This window comes from Seriola dumerili, unplaced genomic scaffold, assembly GCF_002260705.1.
Source record: "Seriola dumerili isolate Sdu_G_001 unplaced genomic scaffold, Sdu_1.0 BDQW01000319.1, whole genome shotgun sequence".
NCBI lineage: Eukaryota > Metazoa > Chordata > Actinopteri > Carangiformes > Carangidae > Seriola > Seriola dumerili.
Genome location: NW_019174574.1, coordinates 1145519 through 1172472, shown reverse-complemented (window position 1 = coordinate 1172472; position 26954 = coordinate 1145519). Strand labels below are relative to the sequence as shown.

At 45.0% G+C, this 26954-nt stretch overlaps 1 protein-coding gene across 1 annotated transcript; it reads right to left on the bottom strand.

Annotated features, from left to right (window-relative positions):
• Positions 1-432: 432 nt before the first annotated feature.
• On the bottom strand, positions 433-25340 carry LOC111231864 (desmoglein-3-like). Its single transcript, XM_022759123.1, has 14 exons — positions 25226-25340; positions 22018-22146; positions 20883-21038; positions 20549-20690; positions 19365-19525; positions 19077-19211; positions 18761-18946; positions 16049-16446; positions 15796-15938; positions 15064-15285; positions 14666-14908; positions 7848-7978; positions 6429-6710; positions 433-1934 (listed from the first exon to the last, which is right to left on the bottom strand). Exons 1-14 carry the CDS (start codon positions 25268-25270, stop codon positions 942-944), a joined length of 3366 nt encoding a protein of 1121 aa, XP_022614844.1. The 5' UTR covers positions 25271-25340; the 3' UTR covers positions 433-941.
• Between the last annotated feature and the right edge of the window lie 1614 nt (positions 25341-26954).

Here is a 26954-nt window from a genome sequence, read left to right as displayed (position 1 = left end):
GACTCTCAGATACACCTGCATTCGATCAGAAACTGATGCAGCACCCAAAACAACCACTGGCTCACTCCAAGTGAGACCCCTTCACCCCACACACACACCAAATCAGTACCTATGAATTAATTAATGTGAAGGTGGCGATACAGCTCCACCCGTTACAGTCCCACTGATTCACTTCACCCCCTCACTCACAAACTCTTCTCCTTTATACCTTATTTCTTATTCTTGTCATTAAGACCATTTTTTATTTTCTTGCCTTTGTAGTACATACTTAACATGGATTTATTGGACTAATAGGTCCATGTCTGAATTCTTTTCCTTTAGCCTAATAGCCTAGCTTAGCCAACCAAGGGTTAGAGTAAGAATAGTGTATTTTTGAGAATGATCATTTAAGTCTTATAAAAACCTTAAGACTCAAGATTTTATTGTTTTTTATTGATGCAAAACAGACAACAAACAAATAGCATATAACCATGTAAGACATAAGACAACAAAGCAATTAAGAGAAAATATAAAACATCATAACATGAAGTTGAATTTAACTACTCAACAGCCGAATATCCATTTTATAGAAAATGATCCTGTGTACATTCCAGAGACCAAGCAAAAGTTAAAAAAAAAATGGATTAATACATAAAGCAAGATAAAGTCACTAGATTGGTCAGCTGGGATAGTTTCAGTGGGCCAGCTTGTTACTATTGTTGTTATTCCATTTTGTTGTTTATTGACCATGTACTGTAATGTTGACTCCACTTTGGGACACCCCCAGATCTTTAGGAGGGTACTGTTTGGATGGAGCCAGCTAATTTCCTGAAAACTGTATTGTCAAATTTCAAGTTGGGAATTTGGGGAGACTGCTCCCTCTCTATTAGCTGTCTTGCATTGGTTGACTCCCACAACAATCCCATCACCACCTGGACCTGGCTAGAGGAACAATCTCTCATTCAGTGGATTACTTTGGCCTCTGGCACCACCTTGTGGTAGGTGGGGATTGCGCTCACCGTGGTGGTAGAGGAACGAGAGATGTCATTAATCTTGGACAGACCTTGTGCTTCCTGGACCAACTGCCCTCCGCTGCTTGTTGGCGCTCCAACCACCAGGACTCTCTGAGATCCTGAAAGCCCTCCTGGCTTTAGGGTACCTCCCTGCACGAGGCAGGTCTGACTCCCTTTCAGCAGATTCATTGACCCTACAGGTACCTTGCCCTCCATGACCATCATGGGCTGGGAGCCAGTGTGGATCAGGTTGGTACTGTCCCCCTGGATCCCGCTCCTTTCCACCAGCACCATGCTGGGACCTTGGGATTGTCCACCAGCCATCACTGTCTGACCTTGAATGACCACGCCTTGGGCAGGTCCAGTATGGGTGCCGTTAACCAGTACCATGCCCTGCAGGTTGGTGGCCGGTGCCTCAGCCAGCAGCATGGTGTTCTGAACCTGTGGCTGGACTACGTATTGCATTGGTTGCAGCACAGGGGTGGAGGTGTAGTACACAGGCTGCTGCTGCTGTAGCAGGAGCATCTGGCCTTGATTTGCTTTCCCTCCTCTCATTGGGGTCATACTTTCCTTCACCACCTGAGAATGCTCAGATGTCTCCCTGACCATAGTCTGCTCCGTTTTTGAGACAGTTGGCTGCAGCTTGTGTGAAGGGGGCAGCTGTGGGGCAGTTATCAAACTTGACACTGAGGTCGGAGTGTTGATGGTGGTACTGGGCGGAGGGGAGAACACTGGTTTGACTTCAGTTTGGATCGTCTTGCCTCCGCACACCTCAGCCAGGGTCTTAAACTTTGGTCCGAGGTCATTGAGGAACTGCAGGTCATTGTCAGACTCCAGGAGACTGCAGCAGCCCACTGAGCCCGCAGAGGAGCCCTGGCCCTCATAGTCATGAATCAGAAGACTGTCCTTCACTCCAAGGTTCTCATTGCCACTGGTCACCTTCTGTTGAAAAGAAGAAATTAAATATTACCAATCTTCTCTTTTTGTTGAGTAAGCACAGCCATTTTTTGGTATTCATGATATAGATTTTTTTTTGGAATTAAACGAATGTAGTAATGTCTCTGAAATCATAACATTACAATTCTAATTAAAAAATCTCATTATTAGTCAGTAGAAACCCCAGAGACATGTATGTTGGTAAGTCCATTAATACACAGTGTGTTAGCTTAAAGGGCTCTTTCAAATAAGTTCTTAAAAGTTAAGGTCAAACATAAAAAAAACCCTTTGCTGTAAGTGACAGGACAAGGATAAGTTTACAGTGGGATTTTTCTTGAACTGTTAAGGCAAAGAAATTTGCAGTTGAGCCTCTCGAGCATTGACCCTATTAGAACTGCTCTGTTTATTATCATTCTCCTTAAAAAAATGATTTGTTGTTTTGAGGGCCTAGACGTGTTGGCAATTTGGTACCCTCATCAATGATGAAAATGTACATGTTTTACATGTCTTGCACATGGGTGTGGCAAAATGGCTCAATAGTGCCCCTTAGAAAATATTAATGAGATGCCCCTCATGCTGTGTTTCACCTCCATGTACGACATTCAGTAGGTGCATGTAACATTACAAAAGTTACAACAAAGCATCTTGGAGGCATACCCCAAACCCAACAAGAAGTTCGTTCGTTCGTCGTCTCCCGCTTATCCGGATCCGGGTCACGGGGGCAGCAGCCTCAGCAAAGAGGTCCAGACAGCCCTCTCCCCAGCCACTTCCACCAGTTCCTCCGGGAGAATCCCGAGGCGTTCCAAGGCCAGCTAAGAGATATAATCCCTCCAGCGTGTCCTCGGTCGGCCCCGAGGCCTCCTCCCGGTTGGACATGCCCGAAACACCTCCCCGGGGAGGCGTCCAGGAGGCATCCTCACCAGATGCCCGAACCACCTCAACTGGCTCCTCTCACCATGGAGGAGCAGCGGCTCTACTCCGAGTCCCTCCCGGATGACTGAGCTCCTCACCCTATCTCTAAGGCTGAGCCCGGCCACCCTGTGGAGGAAACTCATTTCGGCCGCTTGTACTCGCGATCTCGTTCTTTCGGTCATTACTCAAAGCTCATGACCATAGGTGAGGATTGGAATGTAGATCGACCGGAAAATTGAGAGCTTCGCCTTCCGGTTTAGCTCCCTCTTCCCCACAACGGACCGATTCAACACCCGCATCACTGCTGACACCGCCCCAATCCGCCTGTCGATCTCCCGCTTCATCCTACCCTCACTCGTGAACAAGATCCCGAGATACTTATACTCCTTCACCTGAGGCAAAGCCTCCCCCCCGACCCGGAGCGGGCAATCCACCCGTTTCTGGCTGAGGACCATGGCCTCAGACTTGGAGGTGCTGATCTTCATCCCAGCCGTTTCACATTCGGCCGCGAACCGCCCAAGCGAGAGCTGAAGGTTGGCGCTCGATGAAGCTAGGAGGACCACATCATCCGCAAAAAGCAGAGATGAGATCCTCCTGCCACCGAACCCAAACCCGTCCACCACCCGGCTGCGCCTAGAAATTCTGTCCATAAAAGTTATGAACAGAACCGGTGACAAAGGGCAGACCCACACTCCTTTGGTACAGGGACTTAATGGCCACTAACAAGGGGCCATCCACCCCATACTCCCGGAGTGCCCCCCACAGGGAGCCCCTGGGAACACGGTCGTAAGCCTTCTCCAAATCCACAAAACACATGTGGACTGGATTGGCAAACTCCCATGCTCCCTCCAGCACCCTAGCGAGGGTAAAGAGCTGGTCCACAGTTCCACGCCCAGGACGAAAACCACATTGCTCCTCCTCGATCTGAGGTTCAACTATCGACCGGACCCTCTTTTCCAGTACCCTGGCATAGACCTTACCAGGGAGGCTGAGGAGTGTAATTCCCCGGTAGTTGGAACACACCCTCTGGTCACCCTTCTTAAAGATGGGGGCCACCACTCCGGTTTGCCATTCCAGAGGCACTGCCCCCGATGTCCACGCAATGTTGCAGAGGCGTGTCAACCAAGACAGTCCTACAACATCCAGAGCCTTGAGATACCCAGGGCGGATCTCATCACCCCCCCGGGGCTCTGCCACTGCGCATTTGTTTCACTACCTCGGCGACTTCTGCCCCGGAGATTAGATCATCCATCCCCAGGTCTCTTGGCTCTGTTTCCTCCTCATCACCCCCCCGGGGCTCTGCCACTGCGCATTTGTTTCACTACCTCGGCGACTTCTGCCCCGGAGATTAGATCATCCATCCCCAGGTCTCTTGGCTCTGTTTCCTCCACGGAATACGTGTTGGTGGGATTGAGGAGCTCCTCAAAGTATTCCTTCCACCGTCCTACTATATCCTCAGTTGACGTCAGCAGCTCCCCGCCCCCACTGTAAACAGTGTGAGCGAGTTGCTGCCTTCCCCCCCTGAGGCGCCGGACGGTTTGCCAGAACCTTTTTGGAGCCGATCGATAGTCTTCCTCCATTGTCTCACCGAACTCCTCCCACGTCCAAGTTTTTGCCTCAGCAACTGCCGCGGCTGCACTCCGCTTGGCCCGCCGGTACCAGTCAGCTGATTCCTGAGACCCACAGGCCAACCACACCCTGTAGGCCGGCTTCCCCCACCCCTGGTGTCCACCAGTGGGTACGGGGGTTACCGCCACGACTGGCCCCAGCTACCTTGCGGCCGCAGCTTGCAACAGCCGCCTCAACAATAGCAGAGCGGAACAAGGCCCATTCGGACTCAATGTCCCCCACTGCCCTCGGGACGCGGTCGAAACTCTGCCGGAGGTGTGCGTTGAAAATCATCTTGACGGGTTCTTCCGCCAGGTTTTCCCAGCAGACCCTCACAACCCGTTTGGGCCTGCCAGGTCTGCGCGGCGTCTTCCCCCGCCATCTGATCCACCTCATCACCAGGTGGTGGTCGGTTGACAACTCTGCTCCTCTCTTCACCCGAGTGTCCAAAACATGTGGCTGCAGGTCTGATGATACGACTACAAAGTCGATCATAGACCGGCGACCTAGGGTGTCCTGGTGCCAAGTGCACCTGTGGACATCCTTATGTTTGAACATGGTGTTAGTTATGGCCAAGCTGTGACTAGCACAGAAGTCCAATAACTGAACGCCGCTCGGGTTCAGATCGGGCAGGCCGTTCCTCCCCACCACACCCTTCCAGGTCACGCTGTCATTGCCCACGTGAGCGTTGAAGTCTCCCAGTAGGACAATGGAGTCCCCTTTCGGGGCACTTTCCAGCACCCGTCCCAAGGACTCCAAAAAAGGCGGGTAGTCTGAACTGCAGTCAGAACCCGATCCCCGACCCGAAGGCGCAGGGACGCAAACCTTTCGTCCACCGCTGTAAACTCCAACATACAGGCAGAGAGCCTGGGGGACACCAAAAAGCCCACCCCAGCCCTCCGCCTCTCACCCGGAGCAACTCCAGCAAAGAGGAGAGACCAGCCCCTCTCAAGGACTTGGGTTCCGGAGCCGACGCTATGTGTCGAGGTGAGGCCGACTATATCTAGCCGGTATCGCTCAACCTCTTCCACAAGCTCCTGCTCCTTCCCCGCCAGAGAGGTGACGTTCCATGTTCCAAAAACCAGTTTCCGTAACCGAGGATCGGACCGCCAAGGCCCCCGCCTTGGTCTGCTGCCCAATCCACAATGCACTGGATCCCGCTGACTCTTCCTGCAGGTGGTGAGCCCACTGGGAGACAAACCCATGTAGCCGGCTCGGGCTGGGCCCGGCCGGGCCCCATGGGCCAAGGCCCGGCCACCAGGTGCTCGCCCACGGGCCCCAACCCCAGGCCTGGCTCCAGGGCGGGGCCCCGGTGTCCCTCCGGGCCGGGTACTCGGGTTCTTGGTATTACTCATCATTAGGATCTTCTGAACCGTTCTTCGTCTGGCCCTTCACCTAGGACCAATCTGCCTTGGGAGACCCTACCAGGGGCAAAATGCCCCCGACAACATAGCTCCTAGGGTCATTATGGCTCTCAAACTCCTCCACCACGGTAAGGTGACGGTTCAAGGAGGAGCAACAAGAAGTCAAACATTTTAAATTTACTCTGCAGTTTTGGCAACGTTATTGTAATTCAAAGGTGTTGCTCTTTAATTAACTCCTACTAGTGATGCTCAATTGCAAAAGCTTTTGAGTTTTTGTTGAACGGCGTGACCATCGATAGCGTCCAACAAGGTAGTAATTAAGAAATTACTCAGCAATTTGACTTTATTTTGAAATGTTTGTGTTTTTTTGGCTATTTCCATATATGGCACATGTTCTCAAGCCAAAGATAGTGAACACAAGTTGTGATACAAAAGATACATTACATTTTTTCAGGAGCCATATACTCCATGCAGGAAATAACATCTTACTCATCAGTGCAGTGTCCGATCAGTTGATTTGTTTTCCCAACATTTGAAAAGCATCATCATAATTATATACAGGACAACAAAAGCCTACTATGGTAACAGAAAATAAAGGGTAAAAATTATTCCTCACCTGACTGTAGTACTGTCCCAGGAAGTGGTCCGACAGAGCCATGCCATCATAAATTCCTCCACCTCCTCCTGATTCTCTGCCCTCAAACTCAGAGTAGAAGCCACTGCCGCTCCTCTGGTTCACCCCCTCCCACTGTCTGTGGTCAACTGCAAAACCGGCCCCGTTCATCCCATCCATGGAAGTGACTGACTGTTCCATTGCTGCAGTTTTGGTACCCATGCCTGTATCCACTTTGATCAAATCTCCATCTATTTGTGTTGGCAAGTTCAGCAGTGGCACCTCCTACAATAGGCCAAGGATCCAAATGTTAGAGCAGATTCAGAGGTTTTTTTACTGCTTAGTGGCTAAAAACATTTAATGAAGATTTCAAGAAATTTGGTGTCAATAGCGAATAGGGTTGTCAAAAAAATCTAAACTCAGATACTAATTGATACTAAAAATTAGTATCGGAATAGATACTCATTTGCAACAGTATCAATACCAACAGTGCACTCTTTGCCTCCTCCAGTTGACACTTCATACAGCACCACTGCAGACAGGCAGGCACACAGCCCCTCCTCTCACTAGCAGCTGAACACATGAACGCTAGTTGACATTCACAACACTGAGCTGTTGTCACCAGCATAAAACTACATTAACATGGCAAGCGCTGCTGCTGAAGGACCATCACAACCTGTTTTAGTTGAAAATGAAAAAAGCAAAATTGCCATTGGAATTACTTTGCATTATTATTTAAACTGGCCGACAGCACACGTTAATATGAGCCGTTTAACTATTAGTAATTAGCTGATAGCCACATTAGACATCTGCTAAGTTATCACTAAGCTAGCAGCTATGGCTAATAATAAAACGACTAACGTTAATGTGGAAGCTAGGCAGCAAACATTATCAGTCCTGCCTGTCTGTAACATTAATACACAGTGTTAATTTAACAGGATAACACAGTTATTTGTGTCTGAAAAGTGTTATATTTCTCTTAAAGTCCCAGATTGAAGCTGAGAAAATTCAACCAGCAACTAGACAGAAACAGCGGCAGCCTACCCAACAACTGTATTTGATCAGCAACCAAAACATGGTGGCAAGTCACGAGAAGCACAGACAATAAACAGGGCTGTAGCTGAATACATTTTTTTGTTGCACCTCCTCAAACAACCTAAAAGTAGTGTTGTCATTGATATTATTGTTTGTATTGTTCTAATCTTTATTAAAAAAAAATTTATGCATCATAATTTCTTGTCATTTTTTCACCCACGTGGTATCGAAAATGGTATCGAGTATCGAGTATTTTCCTGTGTATTGGTATTGAGTTTGACATTCTAGTATCGTGACAGCCCTATGCAAATGACCAGCGTGTACGCCAGTATTCCAGTCCTCACCAGTGGAGGTCATGTGTTCAAAATTTAAATATGTTGGTCTTACCGTGTTCTCTCCCTGGCCCTCAGTGCGGTAGTTAATGAGGTGTGATTTGGTGTCGAAAGGCATCTCAGTAAAGCCCCCTGGCAGACCCGCAGCCCCCCCACATTGGCAGAAGAGCAGCAACAGAGGAATGACTGTAAAAACAACAGTTTTAGTCTAACTTAGTGTCTCCCAAAGTGTAACGTGTTTGCCTGGCACAATATGTTGTAATAGGCACCCATGTAGTTCTTTATTAACAACACCAGGTCTTTCTATAGCCCTTCTTGTGTAAATTACTAATGCTATTGTGCCAAAGATTTAGTGTTGTCCCTCACTTGTAAGTCACTTTGGATAAAATCACTAAATGAGTAGATGTAAATGGTGCATGTTTTAATGTCTGACATTTTTGACTTGACTGAGGCACTGCTCTCTTGAATATGTTTTCAAAATTTACTTCCACCTGCTGGCGTGACCAACCATCTATTAGTAGAGCAATCTCAGAGTTTAGCTGTTAGAGACTGTGATCTAATTAATTTTTCCACTGCAACCACTGGTTGCTTGTGGTTGTTGAAGCATTTAGAAAGAAAAACTTGTTCTATCAGTCAGCTTCTTCTACACACAAGTGATTCGATCCTACAAGAACACATTATTTTGTGCCATAGTTCAGTAAAGTGCTGAACCTCTGTGGCCATCTTTATGCCAGGTAAAATGTGAGGGTGTGGTCACATATTTGCTGATTTTAAGTTGCTTTTCCACCAGAAGTACTACTAGCAACAAGGAACTTTTCCAGGGGTAAAAGTTCCCCAGAGCACTGTGAGACTGTCCCTCCTCCACCTCATCACCTGACAACGTTAATCTTTTCTGCTTCTCTCCGCTCCCTGAAGTCATGAAATTGGTTAAAAAATGAGAGTAAGCAAGTCCTACTGTCCAATACAAAGGATATCGAAGAAAAGTTATGTTTTGAAAGGGTTAAAATTACTGTACATTTCTGAAATTTTACTGAATTGAAGTCAAAACTCATACTGAAGAAACAATTTGTTTAATGGCAACAGAAATATAATCTGCATATAATCTGTGAAAAATTCTTCATTTATCTTCCCTGTTGATATAAAAAGAGGAAGCTGCTCCACCATTTTGAAAAGCAAGTCCATGTGCTCTGTGAGCCACACCCCCCCATGTACTGTAGCATCATTAGAAAGCCCAGGATGTCCTCTTGACAGGACAACAGGACTTAGATTGCATGAATGGTGATTGACTTAGAGGTCTCAGACTCATGTCCCTCACAGAGGACAAAAAGGAATTGCAGAGTCTCAGTAGGATATACTTTACAAGGCCATTCACAGAGTGCAACTCTGCAGGCTTTATTGAGGTTTGGAGACATCTTTTCTTTTATCATCAACATATATGTGGACATACATCTGTGATGAGCTCATATCAGGCTTGAATCTTACTGTTGAGGCATTTATTAGATAACATCTCAGACATCCTTGGCTTTGTCTTAATTTTCTGTCAATTTAAAGTCAGATCTCACTCATGTTTCTCTCACTTAGGAGAAGCAAGGAAGAAAATCCAGGAATAGGAAGTGTTTTTAAGTGGAGGGTGTGGCCTGTGTGAGCCTCTTTGAGACCATGCGGTTAGTTCAGGTGAGTTGGTTTGTTTGTATTGCTCTGAATTGGTTTGTAGTGTGTCTCTGACTGTCTAGGCGAGTTTGTTTGTTTTAGGTGAGTTGTTGGAGAGTGGGGGAGTAGGGGAGGTAGAGCACAGCCTAACCTGGCGGGGGAGAGCTAGCCCAAACAGGCACCTCTCCCTGACTCTACCTCCCTCATTCAAAATGGCCGCCATTTTCTCCAACTCGTTAGGGGAGTTTGTTTGCTGAATCTGCTGGTGTGTTTTGTCCTAGTTGATGATGTTGTGTGTGGTAGCATAGGCAAGGTAAAGGAGAAAATAGTTGTGGTGTGAGGAGCAGTGATGGCTGGCATTAGGGGAGTGACTCTGGGACGCCAGTGATCACTGTCTAGCCTCCTGGAGGTGTCGTGGGACCAACTAGACGAAACACTGGTGAAAGGAGGTTCCCACCTGATGACCCCAAAGACATGTTAGTTATCACTGCTCATTAGTCTGTGTAGCTGAATTAATAGTTATCATAGGGCTTAGGGAGTTATTCACTGAGTCTGGTCCAGTTTTTACAGCACAAGTTTCTTGTGTTTATCCTAAATTCAAAGCTAGCCTAGCTAGTGACTGCTGTGAATAGGGAAGCTGACAACAAGGGAAAGACCATGTGACAGCCTGGATAGACAGCTGACAGGAGGCAAAGACCCCAAGGGTGCTGCCATGGGCTAGCAATCCATGGTAGCAGTGGCGAGGCCTAGCATCTTTGTCACAGCCAGCATAAGCTACGTCAGTTATAAGGAAAATACCCCAAGGGTCAGCGAGAGCAGGGGTGGAAGATGACCCACAGGCAGACTACACGGCAACAGACACTGGAACGGACATGACTATGACTCGGATATGCGACTCAGTGAAGGATAGGGGCACGGACCTATTCTCTAGGATTAGAACTGGGCAGAATAGTTCTCAGGGTGACATGAGCGTAGCTGGAGAGAATAAAAATGTTAGATTAGAGGGAAACAAGCTCCAGATTTGTCCTTGTGGATGGCAGAAAGTAACATCAGTTAGAGGCCTTAGAATGCATCAAGGAAGAAAGAGATGTGTTGCAAAGGAAAGGCAGTGTGGCCGCATCGATCGATACTTTCTAAGAAGTCAATCGAATAAGTCGGATGAAGTCCAGCGACAGGTAGAAAGCCACAGTTCGAAGGATATCAACAACACAGCTACAGAGGGGGAAGAGGAGACGACAAGAGGGGATGCAGCTGAGACTGAGGTGAATAGGCCAGTCAGAGAGAGAAATATGGAGCAGAAAACTAGAGTTAAATGGCCGAGGGCAAATAGCAAGAAAGAATGGGAGTCAGTCAATAGAGATTTGTCATTAATTTTAAGCAGACTAGGAGGAAATGCAAGCGATAGACTAGAGAAGATGGGAGATATAATCTACTCTTATGGTGCAGAAAGATTTGGGGTGCAAGACAGAAAGAGAGTTGAAAGAGTACAGCTAGTTAAGTCTAGACGACAAAGGGAAATGGAGAAATTAGTTAAGGAAAGAAGACAATTAAGAAAGCAGTGGAAAAGGGCAACAGAGGAAGAGAGGGGGGGAATCGACGTGTTGCAAGAAGATTTGAGAGGCAGGCTAGCAGTACTTAGAAGGGCTGAATATCTTAGGAAAAAGAGAAAGAAGAAAGAATATGTAAGGACAGCGTTTTACAGGGACCCCTTCAAGTTTGTTAAAGGATTGTTTAACCAGGAAAAGGGAGGGCAGCTTAAAGCAACAAAGTTAGAAGTGCAAAAGTATTTAAGAAACACGTATTCAGACTTGGAGCAGAATAAAGTAGTAGGCCTCCCACCTGACATGCCACCATTAGGACAGATAGTTCATGAGATGGATGTTAGACCACCCAGGTGGAAGGAGGTTGAGGAGGTAGTCAGGCGTGCAAAGGCTTCTTCGGCCCCAGGGCCAAATGGAGTCCCCTACCGGGTTTATAAAAGCGCACCTGATATCCTAAAGTTTTTGTGGAGGCAATTAAGAATAGTTTGGGAGAAACAGGTTATTCCTAGAGCATGGCGTAGGGCAGGAGGTGTTTTTATTCCTAAGGAGAAGGAATCCTCAGACCTGAGTCAGTTTCGCATGATCTCGCTACTTAATGTGGAGGGGAAGATCTTCTTTAGCATAGTCGCACGGAGATTAGCTAGTTATTTAGAAAGGAATAGCCTAATAGATACTGCAGTACAGAAGGCAGGAATACCAGGTTTCGCAGGGTGTATAGAGCACACTAGCATGATTTGGCATCAGATTCAGGCAGCCAAGACAGAGAAAAGAGACTTGCATGTCATATTTTTGGATCTAGCAAATGCGTTTGGTTCAGTGCCACATAGCCTTATTTGGGAGGCGTTTGATTATTTTAGAGTGCCTGGAGTAGTGGTTAATTTAGTAAGGTCGTATTTCCAAGACATTAAACTATGCGTAAGTACAGCAGGCTTTACGACAGGGTGGCAGAGGCTAGAAATAGGCATTATGGCAGGGTGCACGATTTCTCCATTGGCATTCACAATGGCGATGGAGGTAATCATTAGGGCTTCTAAGTGGGTTGTAGGTGGAGAGAGGCGGCAGGATGGGATGCGCCTTACACCAATTAGGGCCTACATGGATGACATGACGTTGATAACTACAACGGTGCCATGTATGAAAAGAGTACTTGAGAGACTTAATAAAAACTTAAAGTGGGCTAGTATGAAAATTAAGCCTAGTAAGTCTAGAAGTATCTCATTAAGTAGAGGGAAGCTAAGTGATAGGAAGTTTGTAATAGACGAAGAGGAAATTCCAATAATTAGGGAAAAATCAGTAAAGAGTCTAGGTAGGTGGTACAAGGCAGACTTGAAGGACGGAGAACAGGTAGTGCAGTTTCGGAAAGATGTTGCCGAGGGACTGGATAGAATAGATAAATCAGGGCTTCCAGGAAAATTGAAGTTGTGGTGTTTGCAGTTCGGATTATTTCCCAGACTGATGTGGCCAATGTCTGTTTATGAGATTCCATTATCTGCTGCAGAAAAAATGGAAAGATTAGTTAGCTTTTACATTAGGAAGTGGCTAGGTGTTCCTAGATGCTTAAGTACGGTGGCACTGTATGGGAAAGGCATACTTCAGCTCCCAGTCACTAGTCTGGTGGAGGAGTTTAAATGTACTAAGGTTAGGACAGAGCTCCTGTTATCTGGGAGTAAAGATGTGGTAGTCAGTAAGGTGGTTCCAAACCCAATCAAGGGGAGAAAGTGGAATCCAAGAATGGCAGTGCAGGAGGCAGAAGCAACGCTCAGGCATACAGAGATTGTGGGTAATGTCCAAATAGGCCGGGGAGGCTTGGGGCTTGGCCCAGGCAAACCGGTGTGGAGTAGAGCAGGTCCCAAGGAAAAGAGAAAGCTAGTGGTGGAACAGGTTCGTAGACAGGAGGAGATATTAAGGGGTGCAAAGGCAGTGGCTCAGGCTAAGCAGGGACAGTGGTTAAATTGGGAAGGTGTAGATAAGAAAAAGCTTAGCTGGAAAGAGCTGTGGAGTATGGAGGAAAGTAGCATTAGATTCTTGATAGGGGCAACATATGATGTATTGCCAACTCCCCAGAACCTAAAACTCTGGGTAAATGGAGACCCGCTATGTGCATTGTGTTCAGGTACGGCAACTCTAAAGCACATTTTGTCAGGCTGTAAGGTTAGTCTGTCGCAAGGCCGGTACACGTGGCGACATAACCAGGTTTTAAAAAGCTTAGCTGCAGGAATAGAAGACCTACGGAGGCAGGCAAATTTAGGAGGGTCTAAAACAAAGAGAGTTGCAATAAAGTTTGTTCAAGAGGGAGAGAAAGTTGGTAAGACAGCAAGGAGGCAAGGCAGCTTAGAGGATGCTTGTGATTGGGAAATGCAGGTAGATTTAGGAGGAAAGCTTGTTGTTCCCCAGGAAATAGCCAGTACAAAGTTAAGGCCTGACATAGTCTTGTGGTCTAGGAGTAGAATGAAAGTATATTTCATAGAGTTGACTGTTCCATGGGAGGCTTCAGTTGAAGAAGCATATGAAAGGAAAAAGCTCAGGTATGCAGAGTTAGGGGCAGAAGCAGAGCAGCGAGGATGGAAAGTTAGGATTTGTCCAGTAGAAGTAGGATGTAGAGGATTTGTAGCAAGGTCTGTTGTCTCTTTGGTAAGGGAGCTAGGAGCAAGTGGACAGAGTGTGAGGAAAATAGTAAAAGACATGTCAGATGAGGCAGCAAGATCCAGTCAGTGGATTTGGATTAGAAGAAGTAATGGTAGCTGGGGGCCCAGCAGGGGGAGCACTTAGGATAGACAGACTCTTAGGAGAAGCAAGGAAGAAAATCCAGGAAGAGGAAGTGTTTTTAAGTGGAGGGTGTGGCCTGTGTGAGCCTCTTTGAGACCATGCGGTTAGTTCAGGTGAGTTGGTTTGTTTGTATTGCTCTGAATTGGTCTGTAGTGTGTCTCTGACTGTCTAGGCGAGTTTGTTTGTTTTAGGTGAGTTGTTGGAGAGTGGGGGAGTAGGGGGAGGTAGAGCACAGCCTAACCCGGTGGGGGAGAGCTAGCCCAAACAGGCACCTCTCCCTGACTCTACCTCCCTCATTCAAAATGGCCGCCATTTTCTCCAACTCGTTAGGGGAGTTTGTTTGCTGAATCTGCTGGTGTGTTTTGTCCTAGTTGATGATGTTGTGTGTGGTAGCATAGGCAAGGTAAAGGAGAAAATAGTTGTGGTGTGAGGAGCAGTGATGGCTGGCATTAGGGGAGTGACTCTGGGACGCCAGTGATCACTGTCTAGCCTCCTGGAGGTGTCGTGGGACCAACTAGACGAAACACTGGTGAAAGGAGGTTCCCACCTGATGACCCCAAAGACATGTTAGTTATCACTGCTCATTAGTCTGTGTAGCTGAATTAATAGTTATCATAGGGCTTAGGGAATTATTCACTGAGTCTGGTCCAGTTTTTACAGCACAAGTTTCTTGTGTTTATCCTAAAAAAACTCAATTTGTAACAAGGGAAGTATTATGCCACATGTCGAAAGACACATGTGCTGTCTATGACCTAGTGTTGGTCTCAGTTTTGAGTAATTGGCTCCGATCCTACCTTTGGCCTAAACTGGACTTAACCTCAACTCAGCCTGTCTCCGGATAGTTATGAACACAGTGAATGTGTTAAGTGTTTTATCACACAACCCTTTATCAGAATGAACATCACATTATACTTACGTGCTAACAGCAGCAGCCCCAGGAATAGCAGTCCAATGCCTGCAGGTCCTAATTCTGCTCCTTCGCTGGACTGACCATTGGCACCTCGTTTTCCACACACCACTCCATCCTCACAGGTACAAACTTGGACTGTCACTTTCTGTGGTTCTGGACAGGCGTGTCCCTGCTTGTCCTTCACTAAAAATTCCACTTCATAGAAACCAGGCCACATGGAATCCTGGGTCCTCAGGTTAGCTGCAGTGTCTGCCCACAACAAACATAAGAAAAATGTTGAAAATCAATATGCCTTACTCCAAAGGTAAAAAAAGGTTCTGGAACTTCTGCAAGCTCATGATCTCAAGCTACTAAACACTTGCTGCTTTTCTCTCACATACAGATGGCAGCAGTATTCTCCTTACCATTGAGATGCTCCACCTGCCACTTGCCCTCAGTGCCTTCTGGGACAATGGCGAAGTCAAAAGGAGGTCCGTTGGGGAATCCATCCTCATCTTTGGCATTCACAATAACGGCATCATCTGTGGTACACATAGTCTGGATATCACTGGTCAGGGTGGGGCAGTGGTCATTAAAATCTTCCACCTGGATGGCTATGGTGCCAGTGGCTGTTTTACCGGGCATGTCTGTGTTAAAAAATCACAAATAAGAATAGATCATTCAGCATGTTCCTTATACCTTTCCTTTCTTCAGACACAAGTTCAGAGACAAACGCTTCACTCTCCCTGCTGCTTGACAACAGGTGTACACAACTGGTTGTCCTGCTAATGACGTGTTCAGACTGAAGATGATGCAGATTTTCTCCTCTTTCATTGTTGTGAGTTTGACTTCTGTAGTCTTTCTGTATAGATATTAGATGAAGCTAGATAGCAGTTATGTGTTTATGTGACTTGCATTTTTCCACTTCCTGTATCTAGCATATTAAATTTACATTTCAATTTCAACTCCAATATTGTCAAGGCTGTGTGATTGGCAAAAACTGTCAGTGTTCTTGTTTGATTTTAACACTGTAGCCTGTACAAGCTGCTGGCAGAGTTCAAACTTCACATCCACATCTACTTTTCACTAAGAGAAGGCTACAAGTTTTACATGTAAATTATCTGTAGCTGGAGCAGATATATGTTGGAAGACTGTACCTTCTGTAATGCAAAGTACTTGAGCAAAGTATGTCCCATTGACAATGTACGGAGATTCTCTGTCAGGCATCTTGTTCAGTTTGATCTCAGCTGTCTTTGTGTCGATGGTTAGCCAGTTGTCAGGGTCTGAGCCTTTGGCATACCTAAAGAAGAAATGTACTGTGTCAGTTATTCTTATTGAGTGTAGGAAACAAAGCTGACATGTAGTTTTAACCATAGAGGCTTTCATGTGTATGTTTGCGTATGCACTTACCTGACATTCTCAGCTAGTTTCCCAGTGTCTCCATCTATTGCAGCGTAGCGGGCAATAACATCTTTAATGTTGATGGTGTGGCCTCCCTCTGAGATGGGAATATTTTTGACTTTGGGGTCAAAACGTGGCCCCTCAGGCTGGTTCTTCACATTGATTTTGATCGGATAGGTTTTAAATGTGGTCCCACTTTGCCATGATGATCCTCCAGATCCACCTCCTGCACCACTTGCACCACTTGCACCACTTGCACCACTTGCACCACTTGCACCACTTGCACCACTTGTTCCCCCTCCGAAGTTCATACCAATGTTGCCATTTGACCCAGATCCAAATGGTTCAGCCTTGTTTCTCAAAGTTAGTCCCAGTTCAAGGTCCTTTACATCCTCATAATCCACAGCCTGTGAAATGGCACACACAAACACAAAGAACACACATTATTATTTACAGTTTTGCTGCCTGTCTGTTTGTCTGTATTCGTCAATACAGGCTCAAAAAATCCAGTCAAATGAGGGATGGATTTTATGTATATCCACAATGTTTCAGTCATGTGCCTAAGATCACCTATAAAATTAAACATATTGTTGATTTTTAAATGAGAAAAACGATGCTATAGAACTGGGGTGACATGTTTCAATTGTGTCAGTTTGTGTGGAATGCATCAATGCGTCATACTATTTACATTCATCCCCATCCATAATGGCGTCTAATACACCTAGACACAATACTATCACTTCATGCAAAAAGCCTGATTGTCCAAAGTGTGGGAATCAAACATGACACCCAGGTTTCTTGGGACCTTGGTTGGGGTGATTTTGATATTGATATTGTGTTGGAGAGACTGTTTGGCCGGGATGACTAAGATCTCAGTCTTAGAGAGGTTAAGCTGAAGGTGGTGTTCCTTCATACATGTGGATATGTCAGAGAAACAGGCCCAGATCTTTTCCCAGCCAGCAACCCTGTAGGTCGTCACATCCCCTTTGCATGCTGGCTGACCCTGAATCTGACCTGGAGGACCCTGAGTGCCCTTTCAAGGGCACTTGTCTGGGTAATTTTCCGAGGTTCCATGGTTGCCACAGAAGGTGAGGACATCATGGGTCCCATCACCACAGGGAAACCAAGCCCAGGTCCCCAGCTTCCACCCCAAGCCAGAGTCCCAGGTCTCCAGCTTCCAGCCCGAGTGACAGCCCTAGCTATCCAGAGCATTTGCTGTACTTTCCTGAGTTGACCATACTAGCTGATGCATCAGCTGTTTCAGTGTAAGGGGTCCCGGTCGGTGTCTCCCTTGTTCCTGAGTTGGTGGTTCTGGGCAACATCTCATCTGTTCCTGCATCGCGGGCCCTGGCTGACACATCACCAGTTCCAGTGTCGGGGGTCCCAGTCCACATTACACCTGCTACCCATGTTTCGTCAGCAGCCCAGCTGGCTCCTCATTCCGAGTCAGTGGTCTGGCTGAGTCCTGTTCCTTGTGTCCTGTCGGCGGTCCAGCCAACTCCAGCTCCTGATTTCCTATCGGCAGTCTGGCTGACTCCTGGTCCTCGGGTCCAGTCGCAGTCCAGCCGAAGCCTGTTCCTGTTCCCCAGTGGGCGGTTCGGCCACCACCTGCCCCTGTTCCACAGTCACCAACCCAGTCAACTCCTGGTCGCCCAACACAGGGGCTCCGCCTGCTTGCGGGCCTCCTGCTTGCCTTCCAGAGGGGCTCCCAATGCGATGCTGTCCTCCGGCTCGACGTCCGGAGAGAGGTGGTCTTCGCCGTCGCCTCCAAAACAGTTCCGTTCGTTTGCCAGACCTCCGGGTCGCCCCACTGAACTGCCCAGCCTGTCCGCATTGCCTCTGGGCCGTCCTCCCAAGTTGCCCTGTTTTGCCCTGAGCATTGATTGATGCTCTCCTGCTCTGCCCCTGTGATCCCAGGCTCCTTCCCTTGCCCGATTATTTTCCTATCTGTCCACTGTCTGGATTTTTGTCACTTCCTTTTTTATTTTGTAGTCAGTTTCCTTGTCTGTTGATGTTTGTACTTCCTGTCTTTGTCCTGTTTCCCTGTTTGGTGATTGTCTGCCCCGCCCTAATGTGTTTCACCTGTGTTCTGTCACCCTTGCCTCCCTTGTGTCTATTTAGTCTCTGTGCTCCCCTTTGTCTGGGTCAGTTCATCTGCTGTAATGGTCCTCTGTGTCGGCTGTTGTTATCCCCTGTGTTTCTCTGTGTTTTGGCTTCTGTTCAGTTGGTTCACCAGTGTTTTGTAAGTCGTCACTTCTTTGTTATTAAAACATTTTTTGCACCAATCCCTTGTGCCTTACATGTAAGACATGACAGTGGGTCCTTGCAGGACCCAAACCAAGAAAGCACTTTGCCCTGAGATGCCCATATCTGACAGTGCAGACAGCAGGATGAGGTGGTTCACTATACCTTCCCAGTCAGTAGTAGTGAGTGTGTGGGTGTGCAGCTTACATATGTGATTAATTTAGTGTAATGCAAGGGTTGTGGTCAAATGGTTTGTGGTTCAAGTTCAACCATAAAACTATTATTATTATTACTACTACTACTACTACTACACATGTAAACATTCAATCTTTTTCTTTTTTCAGTCATGTCTACACCAACTCCTTTCAAACTAATTTCTTTGAGTCTTTGTGTATTGAGCATGATCACTGCATTTACCACAGTTACCCCATCACATAATAACCCTAACATATTTCTTCTAAATTAAAGCTGCAGTACCTTGTCGAGCATTAGGATACCCTCGTTGGTGACAGGGTCGGTTCTAATGCTGAAGTACCCAGCCTCGTTGCCTTTGGCAATATCAAACACAGCTTCCCAGTTTTCTGTGCCCTTCAGGTCCAGGTCTTCTGTTTTGAGTCTCATCACCTCTACACCCTCAGTGTTCTCCTCAATACTGGCCTCATACTGCAAGTAAAACACATTGAGAGGAAAGTAACAGGGTTAATTTCAGCAAGATTTGTTGATTATCATCTGTTACACCACATTTATATTTTCTTTTCTCATCAAATGAAAAAACTCTGAGAATGAAATCTACCTCGTCCTTTTCCAGAGTGGGAAGGTTGTCATTCACATCTCTGACCTTAATGGTAACAGTGCCAGTTTCACTGTTTCCGCCTGGTTTGCCATTGAGGTCTTGACCTTTCACTGTAAGAGTGTAGAGATCTGCTGTCTGAAATGAGAAATCATTACAAAATGAAAAATGTAAAGTAACTCACACAACTATGATTTGATCCAATGAAAATGTTTTTGTGTGTAAAGTCAAACACTGTCTCATCTGACTATGCTGACAAAGAAAACATTGTTGCTGTAGTTGATACTATACCTCTCTGTCCAGCGAAGACTTTTTCACATAGATGGTCCCATCAGATTGAATGTAGAACATGTCATGGGGTGGATTCTGATCTATGATGCTGTAGGCGATCTGAGAGTTCTCATGCCCTGGTTCATCAGCATCAGTTGCAAAGACTTTCATAACTGAAGTATCTGTAAAAACACAATGAAATGAAACGGTCATTAAACTGAACAGTTCATGTAGGTACAGCCTTCTATATCCAGTCTGATGTTCTCTGAAACCAAAAAAACTGGATGCATTTAATTTCACCCTGGCTGGTGTTGTGGGTCAGAAGCAACAGACTCAGCAACAGCTCAGAAAACAGTTTGACATCAGTGTTATATAACTTTCTCCATTGTCCCCAGAATCTCAAGTGATGTAAACTTGTTTTCCAAAGCTGCTAGCTGCTTTTGTATCAGTTGATAAATATATTTACACACTGTATGAACCTTTACAGATAGATTAATCATTATGATTTCCTGTACATTTTGAGCTCCTTTGGTATGTTCAACAGGAATTCCCCCTGGAAATAATTAAGAGGCTTGGTATTAAGCCAGAGAACTCCTTGATCTGTTAATATTTTGAATCTGTGAATGGTGTTTGTGTCAAAACATGATAAAGAAAGAAGGAAGAGAATCATTCAGTTTTTCATAAGAAGATACAAGCCCATTTTGAAGATACAGGTACATGTGAATGCATGCAGAGCACTGATAGATTCATCATTTGTCAAAAATCTGAACCTGTATGATTTAGTTCAAAGGTAATTTAAACAAATGTTGTGCGTAGCCCCAGAGTGCAAGCTCAACTCATCACATTTAACACAAGGCTGTGTTCAAAGCTTGTTTGCAGAGAAGCATTGTATGGTATGTGCACTCTCTTTTCATCTGGCAGCCTCTCAGTGACTACAGTAAAAAGGTATATTTTCCATACACTTTGTTTTATCTGCACCTTTAATGATCAAGACCATTTAAAGTTTCACTGTCCTTCCCCACTTTTCTTGCACACACACAGGGTGTCGGTGACCTTAAAACTGCTTAGTAGACAGAGATAAGAAAACAGAAAACCTACAGATTTAAAACCATAATGATTTGCTTTATTCACAATGAAGCCATGAAGGATTACTTTGCCATGACATATTAGGATGGGGATTTGTTCATAGAAACAGAAACACTAACCTGTAGCACTGAGCTCATTCACCTCCCCCTCCTGGACGGTTCCAAACACCGGAGCGTTGTCATTCTCGTCTACAACCTTAATTCGTATGTCAATTTTTTTCTCTGCATGTGTGCCATCACTGAACGTAGCAATACCTGACAGCTGAAACAGCAGAATAGAAAAATTCAGCTCTTGTCACCTCTACACTCTGTCTTCACAGGTATATTCACAAACAGCCGCAATTTTAATATCTCAATATTAAATATTAAAAGCAGCAATTAATGAATCAGGAAATGTGACATCAAAGTTATAAAGTACAGCAAAATAGAGTCCAATCTGCCACAGATCACTCACATTGTATGTATCAATGACCTCCCTGTCAAGCACTTTGGTCACACGAATTAGTCCAGTTTTAGGGTCAACAACAAATACATGGAAGGGATCTTGGTTCGCACCAATGCCTTCCAGGGAGTAGCGAATATTTACATCATTTTCAAAATCCGATCGAATCTGAAACACAAAGCAGAAGATGAGATCATTATTTGTACCACAACACCCTGTAGATCCATGATGTCTATGATAAGACAGCCCCTTCTTTGTCTGTTCCAGTGGCCCCACCCCCCCAGTGGCTGGTGATGGTTATTTATTATTTGGTCATCCAAATGGCCGAAACACACACTACTAAGGTCTAGTTGAGCTGATATTTGTGAACATGTAACCAGATATGTATGTGAAGAGTAGTGGGTATTTTGCCATATTGTTAATCTAAGATGAGACCTGTTATGCAGTGCATTTTCTGAATGATCTATTGGAGGAGCTGCTCTTCTGATTAAATTTTTTATTATCTGTCTTTGTGCTGGTTTAATAGGGCTCTAAACCTGAGGGTTAAGTATACTTTGTGTTGGTCCTCAGCCCACTCAAAATGGAGAATTAACCCACATCCTCAGTTCCTCAGTTTCCTTCACCTTTTCACATGTGGGTGTGAAGTCCACCCATGGAGTATCATATAAGATTTGATAAACAAATTCAGTGTTCAAGTGTTTTGAATACATATAAGAGAAGTAGTGCCTGTGTCTGAGTGTGAATTTACCAACATGAGCACTTAAGATTACTGAGAAGCAGTCAGCTTTTATTAGAGGCAGACATATTCATAATCATAAATGAGACGTTTTTCATATACCTGTTTAGAGTTTTATAAATGATGACAGTCTTGTCCTTGTCTAATCATGTACGTTAAAGGTTTCAGTTCATGTTGGGCTGAGGCATGTGGAGGTGACACATGTTAAAACAGCAGCTCATCTCAGAGCAGACACTTCACACAGAACTCATACTGAATTCCTTGGCTACTGTGCTACTCATACTATTTGTGCCTGCAGTATTATCAATGCCAAAATAAATAAATAGAAATAAAACTAAATTATGTAAATAACATCTATCAGCGTCTTTCAGTTGGTGATGTGTCAGAGTTGGTGGGAGATCAGTGACTCACCCTGGCAACTGATTCCTGTTGAGTGTAATCTACGTTCTCCGTCAAAGGCTTTGGAGGCAGAATCCACTCTCTTCTCTTTCTCACCAGGTTGTCTCCAGAGTTGAAGCTCACCACAGCAACAGCCTGCATCTGGACCACAACACATGTCATTACCTCAATATAAACCTTTACCTGCCAGGTGAATCTCAGGTGTAGAAGAAATCTCAATAAATTTTCATTTTTCAGAAATACTGTATGAAAAAAAAACTTCTCTTTTTTTATATAACATAACAGTCAAGTCAACGTGGCTCATCACTCTATAAAGTCTGATTCATATTTATTGTTTGATTATTTGAATTATTTGGTTTGGGATCTCTCTAATTTCCATGAGCTTCATCTACTACAATGCTCATGTCTGACTCTTTTCATCCTCCTGTAGTAACTGGGTTAAATTGAAACAGACTGTGTAAGACTCTGCAATGTGTCAGTACTTTATCCAGCTGAGCCACTGTCATATTTCTGTCATATCTTGAGCATCTCTTCATTGTCAACTGACGGTCATTTTAACTACTACCCTAAATTATGCTGTTTTGTCTAAGTCAGTGTAAAATGGCAGGTACCATTTAAACTGACATTTAAATGATTATCATGTGATGGACAGCAATGCTCTCAGCTCTTCTGACTTGTTTACTACAGGTATTATAGATAAAAGATATCTCAGATTGGTCTATAGTGTTGGTCAAGTCTTAATGTTGGTCATAATTAATTCTGATGTTAGTCAGACTGTTTCACAAAAGTAAAGACTGACTAATTTTAAGTCAAAAACATTAGACACCTTACCCTCAGGCTAACTAAGGCTTAAGACCAATGTTACCATGGTAACATGGTTATCAATGACACCTGTGCTGACCAGTAGCACCCAGCAACAAGAAACAGGAAAACATGGCTGATAATCATGGCTGTGGTTTGTTAACATTGTTATGGAGAGAGTGATGAGCAGGTGAAGAGTTTTTATACCAAATCAGAATTTTCTTTTTATTGTTTCACTCTTCAAGTAAAACTTTCTTGTAACTGTTGAATTCTTCCTGAAGACAAACGTTTTCTGCTGAGGCAAATGGAGCTCAGCAGTTGGATGCAGTTCCTTGGTCAGCCATTTTTTTTATATTGAAAAAGGTCTTAATTTACCCAGAATTCTTTGTACCACAGTCCAGCTATAGTCAAGAACTAAACTGCTTTGTGCAACAAATAAATTAAGACTCAGTCTATCTGCAGTCTGACTGTTTGTTCTATCTAAGACACAGTCAAAGTCTGTCTTTGTGAAACCAGCCCCTGAACACAGAGCTCCACCCAGTTTGAAGCTGGTGGAGCTGTGTGCTTAAAAGTTGCATAAAAGTCAGAAGAATGAAATCTGTGAGGTTTGAACAAGAACAAAACAAACATAGGACAGTCAGCGTCACATCAGGTGAACAGTCTGTACAGTTCTGAGAGGAGGTCTGACATTTACTCCTCCATTCATGTAAATGAAGATGGAGTGAGATCCTTCACTTCCTGTCTGGCTGAAATCTGACCTGTCAATGTGAGGGACAGTGGGACTGACTTTACTAAATACTGACTCTAGACTATTCTTTGTTGCTGCAGGAGGAAGAAAACAAGTGACCACGATGTGATGGTTAGTGTGAGAAGAGCTGAGCTGCAGGAGCCAGGCTGGCCTGAGCTGTATGTTTCTGCTGCTGTTACACAGACTGTATCTCATGTTTTAGTGTCAGGCTGAAGTCTATCCTCTCTGAGCCAGGGACGGAGCTACATCTCTTTAGCTGCAGCTTGTTAACATTTTTGTCATTTCTCTGCCAAGTGCAGATACCTGTGTAAAACCATCCACCTGTCAGGTACTGTAGCTGCTTGTGTTCGGAGGAGAAGCTGCCACACCCTGCCACTCCCTGGACATGTGGGTCTGGGCAGGGCAGAATAACAGAGGAGCTCTGACAGATTTCCTGAGAAAGGAGTGGCAGGTGAGAGAAAACCTTTCTCGCCAGGTATGTATATGAAAAACTCAGGACTCAGGAGGCAGAACGGGTCATCCACCAATCACAAGGTTAGTGGTTCGATCCCCAGCTCCTCCAGTCATTGGGCAAGGTACTGAACAACAGACTGCCCTGATGGGCCCCATCAGTGTGTGTGTGTGTGTGTGTGTGTGTGTGTGTGTGTGTGTGTGTGTGGCACTCTGAGTGGTGTAAAAACTAGACCAGAGCTGTAGAAGTCCATTTACAAAACCCACATTATCTTCATTATTCATGTTAGACATTGTAACTAGGGTTTTTACTATACTTTATCTCCTTTGTTTAATTATTCACACATAAATGATCTCATGTTGTCCTGAATCTACAGTGACAACAGTAATCTGTCCAGTCTGAGTGAGGACTTGATTGAAGTCCCCACCAGGCGGTACGGACAGAAACAGAAGAATATGGCAGTGATCAGGTTAATCCCAGACAATTAACCGGTTTAGCCTCTGCACTCCTGATGAACTGTTTGGTCAGTAACACTTAGTTATGAATTATAGTCTGTGAATTAGTCCACTGAGTGATGTTATGAGAATAAAGGTGAGTTTTCTCCTCTCATTATCATTTCATTTAAACGTGACAACAGATTTCCAGCAGTCTGCCTCTCTGAAAGACCTGGCTCCCTGGGGCCTGACATGACAGGAGCCATGACTTGCTTGTGAAAAAAGTGGTATTCTAATTATACACACACACACACATTTATATATAAATATATATATATATATATATATATACATATATAGTGAGAGAGAGAGAGGGAGAGGCTGTATACAGTCATATATACGTATAGAGGCTGTACACAGTCATAGATATGGAGGCCGCTCATGTGAACACACTTTCATTAGTTATGATGAGAAAAGAAAGAAGTTGTGCCATGTTTCTGAACAACAGCACGGCCACCATCTGTTCTGTGTTGCTATGGCAGCCAGGGATTTGCTATAAAGCAAGGGAGTAAACACACCTGAACATAGCATTAAGGTGAAGGAATCTGCCTCCAGGACAGTACACTGCCCTCACCTCTTCTTTTAATGCTAACATGTCTGTTTAGAAACATGAACTATTAAAAACAGATACTATGTCTCTCCTCACACACTATCATACAACATGAACCACAGACACAGTTCAGACTGGAACAGCTGAAAGACACAGGAAACCCCTTCTGTACTCACCACCAACAGCAGCAGCACAAACACGGGCCAAGAAACCCGAACCATGACTGGAGCAAAGTCCCACTGCTCGTATCAAGTGAACCAGTAGAGTCCTGACAAGAGTTCCTGAATGACTGTGAGCTGATGGAGGAAGGAGGAGGCTTATGAGAGGAGTGCTGCACCACACGCACACTCTGGACAGGGATGGGGGTGGGGTGGGGTGGGGGTTGAGATAAGCAGAGGCGTTGTTAGGATCCTGAAGCACTGGGGGCCCAGCCCTGAAGTCCTCATGATAACTGATACCTGCAGCGTTTTCAAGAGTCAGAGGAACAGGTTAGACACTGAGCTCTGCCAGAGGGTTCAGTCAGGTGCACAGGCCTTATCAACAGATAGCAAAGTGAGAGAAGTCTCACATTACAGCAGCAGGAGTAAAGCCCTGAAAAATAAATTAGAGCATGGACAGTGATGAAACATTCTGATCAAATCAGTTCTGAAAACTCACCTGGTCTCTCAGCTGCTTCAGTGTAACCTGTGTAACCTGTGACAAACAACATCAACTGAGTGTCTGNGTGTGTGTGTGTGTGTGTGTGTGTGTGTGTGTGTGTGTGTGTGGCACTCTGAGTGGTGTAAAAACTAGACCAGAGCTGTAGAAGTCCATTTACAAAACCCACATTATCTTCATTATTCATGTTAGACATTGTAACTAGGGTTTTTACTATACTTTATCTCCTTTGTTTAATTATTCACACATAAATGATCTCATGTTGTCCTGAATCTACAGTGACAACAGTAATCTGTCCAGTCTGAGTGAGGACTTGATTGAAGTCCCCACCAGGCGGTACGGACAGAAACAGAAGAATATGGCAGTGATCAGGTTAATCCCAGACAATTAACCGGTTTAGCCTCTGCACTCCTGATGAACTGTTTGGTCAGTAACACTTAGTTATGAATTATAGTCTGTGAATTAGTCCACTGAGTGATGTTATGAGAATAAAGGTGAGTTTTCTCCTCTCATTATCATTTCATTTAAACGTGACAACAGATTTCCAGCAGTCTGCCTCTCTGAAAGACCTGGCTCCCTGGGGCCTGACATGACAGGAGCCATGACTTGCTTGTGAAAAAAGTGGTATTCTAATTATACACACACACACACATTTATATATAAATATATATATATATATATATATATACATATATAGTGAGAGAGAGAGAGGGAGAGGCTGTATACAGTCATATATACGTATAGAGGCTGTACACAGTCATAGATATGGAGGCCGCTCATGTGAACACACTTTCATTAGTTATGATGAGAAAAGAAAGAAGTTGTGCCATGTTTCTGAACAACAGCACGGCCACCATCTGTTCTGTGTTGCTATGGCAGCCAGGGATTTGCTATAAAGCAAGGGAGTAAACACACCTGAACATAGCATTAAGGTGAAGGAATCTGCCTCCAGGACAGTACACTGCCCTCACCTCTTCTTTTAATGCTAACATGTCTGTTTAGAAACATGAACTATTAAAAACAGATACTATGTCTCTCCTCACACACTATCATACAACATGAACCACAGACACAGTTCAGACTGGAACAGCTGAAAGACACAGGAAACCCCTTCTGTACTCACCACCAACAGCAGCAGCACAAACACGGGCCAAGAAACCCGAACCATGACTGGAGCAAAGTCCCACTGCTCGTATCAAGTGAACCAGTAGAGTCCTGACAAGAGTTCCTGAATGACTGTGAGCTGAT